General features: G+C 44.0%; 1 protein-coding gene across 2 annotated transcripts in view; it reads right to left on the bottom strand.

Moving 5' to 3' along the window:
• LOC125033901 overlaps window positions 1-854 on the bottom strand; it is a 6752-nt gene extending 5898 nt beyond the window's left edge. For both annotated transcript variants that reach the window (XM_047625475.1, XM_047625474.1), the window contains exon 1: window positions 704-854. In XM_047625475.1, the coding sequence (XP_047481431.1) occupies window positions 704-708 (5 nt within the window). In that variant the 5' untranslated portion in view covers window positions 709-854. The remainder of the gene's footprint in view (window positions 1-703) is intronic.
• Window positions 855-2500: the final 1646 nt, after the last annotated feature.

The following is a 2500-nucleotide window of genomic DNA, read 5'->3' as shown; positions in this document are numbered from 1 at the left end:
TGGTTCTTTAGATATGCAAAAATCCTTGGACTCTGATAAGCATGTGAGGATTTATTTTTAATTAGAGTCAGTTATTCTCAATTACAAATCTTCTTTATTGAAACTTGCAAGACAAACACTGACACTAATCACTAACAAACACATACAGATTACAAAATGTCAGCGTCCTGCCACGCCAGACACAGAAGACCTCAAGGGTAAGTTGTTCTCCGATCTAGGGTGTAATGGGGGTTGACTGGCCTTTACCAGAGCGCCAACATACTGGATGGCCGTGATTCTGAACTCGATGTTTCACTCCTAGCTTGTTTGACACATATATAGGCCTTCCATCACCTGTCACGCCGAATTTCGGGAGGAATTTTACAGGTTTCAACCCATTAAATGAAAAAGATTTAGTTATAGATGCATCAATCATATGGTATTTCGTTGTCGGAAATAAGAACTCTTAAGTACTTAAATCCATCCTCATTACATATTTAAATTGTTTAATATTTCTTGGCTTTCTTACTCTTGGCATTACTGAAAATAAAACTTAAAAAAAAAAAAGCAATGCAATCATTATTCTCGTCGAACTCCAGACTTTTAATCATATTAGAGTTTTCAACAACCACAAGGACGCTACGGAAAGACACTCTCAACCCATCTATCTGACACCGACGAAGGCATCCTCTCTACCAACACAAAATTCCCGCGCCGGACTTGCCTCATCGTGGCGGAAAAAACGGCGTCCTCCTCAGCCTAAGACATTAGGGTTTTGACGAGGGGAGAGTTTGGCTCGCAAAGGCATCTGCTGACGAGGGCGAGAAACGTTAATGTCCGGGGCCATTTCCTTGTATTATTACTTCCATTTCTCATTAACATGTTGTTCATACTCGAGCGCATTTCTAAGAGGTAAAGCGTCATGCGAAAGAGAGACTTGAGGGAGGAAAGTATAGGAGGTTTCTAGCAAATGCTCTGTTATTGTGACTCGTGTCTTTGTTGCCGTTTATCGCTCCCGTATTTACTAACCGGCAACTCTTCCCGATTCCCGATTGGCGGATGGCGGAACTTTTTTTAATGTAATAATATTTGGTCTAAGAGAAAAGGAGAAACAGAGAGCTTCATTATCATGACAGAAATGTAAAATATTAATAATGGTGTTTAATCGTTGCTTCTTGAGGCAGGTTGCTGGGTATCGTCTGTCTGTTTACGCTCACAGCTGATTCGAAGTTTCGTCTGCTTTGCGCGGGAATTTTTGAGTGCGGGGGAAAAGTGCGCATTTCGAATTTTTTAAATACTTTTTTTTTATTATTTTTTATTTTTTTTTTTACAAATCTTAAATTAGCTTTTACCGGAAAAAGTACAACTGAGCAAAAGTCCAAGCTATTGTAATTGCCGCGTGCCTTTTTACATTCATGCCATGCGCTCGGTTCTTCCTGTATTGCTACACTGCACGCACCTTCTTTGGTCATTAATTTTGCATCACACTTCAAGTGTGAAACGCCCGATGAAGCCCAAGAATCGATTGGTGAATGCCCAAGAGCAAGACAGAGACACTGGAAGCCACAGATCGCGACACGCATCGTTCCCTGGTGTGCAGGGCTTGGTCAATGCTGAGAGGGGACAAGGAACAGTTTATTAGGAATCTCGCAGAGGAGGTCGAAAGCCATTTTCTAGTAAATGACCTTCGTCCTACCTACCAAGCCCCGGGAAAGCTGAACTCCAAGCCCTTCTCACAGAAGACTGCAGTTCACTCAGCAAGTGGCCAGATAATCTCAGATACAGTTGGGGTGCGGCTGCGTTGGGCTGAGTATTTTAAGCAGTTTTACTAGGTTGATCCACCAACAATTGACTTACATGCGGGCAATGTCGAAATAACTTTGCTAGTCCCACCCATCAGCGAGGATCCACCCTCCCTGACTATAGTCAGGGGGGTTATCTCCAAGCTGAAAAGTGGTAAAGTAGCAGGTGTTTGCGGCATCCCAGATGAACTGTTAAAGGCTGGTGGAGAACCTACGGCAATGGACTTGCATGCTGTCCTGTCTGCCATCTGGCTGACTGGTACCATTCCCCTTGCTGAGGGGTGAGGTCATCCCTCTCTGGAAGGGGAAAGGGGATCGGAATTACACTACTTAGTATACCGGGCAAGGTTCTCGCTTACATCCTTCGGAGACGTATCAGAGACCACCTGCTGAGGGACCAGAGGCTGCAGCTATCTGGATTCACTCCTGGGAAGTCCACAGTAGACTGTATTCTGGCGCTTCGAGTCATTGTAGAGTGCTAATATGAGTTCGGGCATCGCGAATCACTCTGGGAGATCCTGAGACTAAGAGGAATTCCAACAAGGATTATTGGATTGATAGCAAGCCTGTATACTGGTACTGAAAGTGCTTTAAGGTATGGTGGGGGCCTGTAGAGCTTCTTCCCTGTTACTTCAGAAGTGAGACAAGGCTGTGTTCTTGCACCAACGCTTTTCAACACTTGCATGGACTGGATACTGGGAAGAGATACTGTCTAAAGA

The sequence above is a fragment of the Penaeus chinensis genome, chromosome 17 (genome assembly GCF_019202785.1).
Source record: "Penaeus chinensis breed Huanghai No. 1 chromosome 17, ASM1920278v2, whole genome shotgun sequence".
NCBI lineage: Eukaryota > Metazoa > Arthropoda > Malacostraca > Decapoda > Penaeidae > Penaeus > Penaeus chinensis.
The sequence above is the reverse complement of the archived record's forward strand: the minus strand, read 5'-3'. Positions and strand labels throughout refer to the sequence as shown.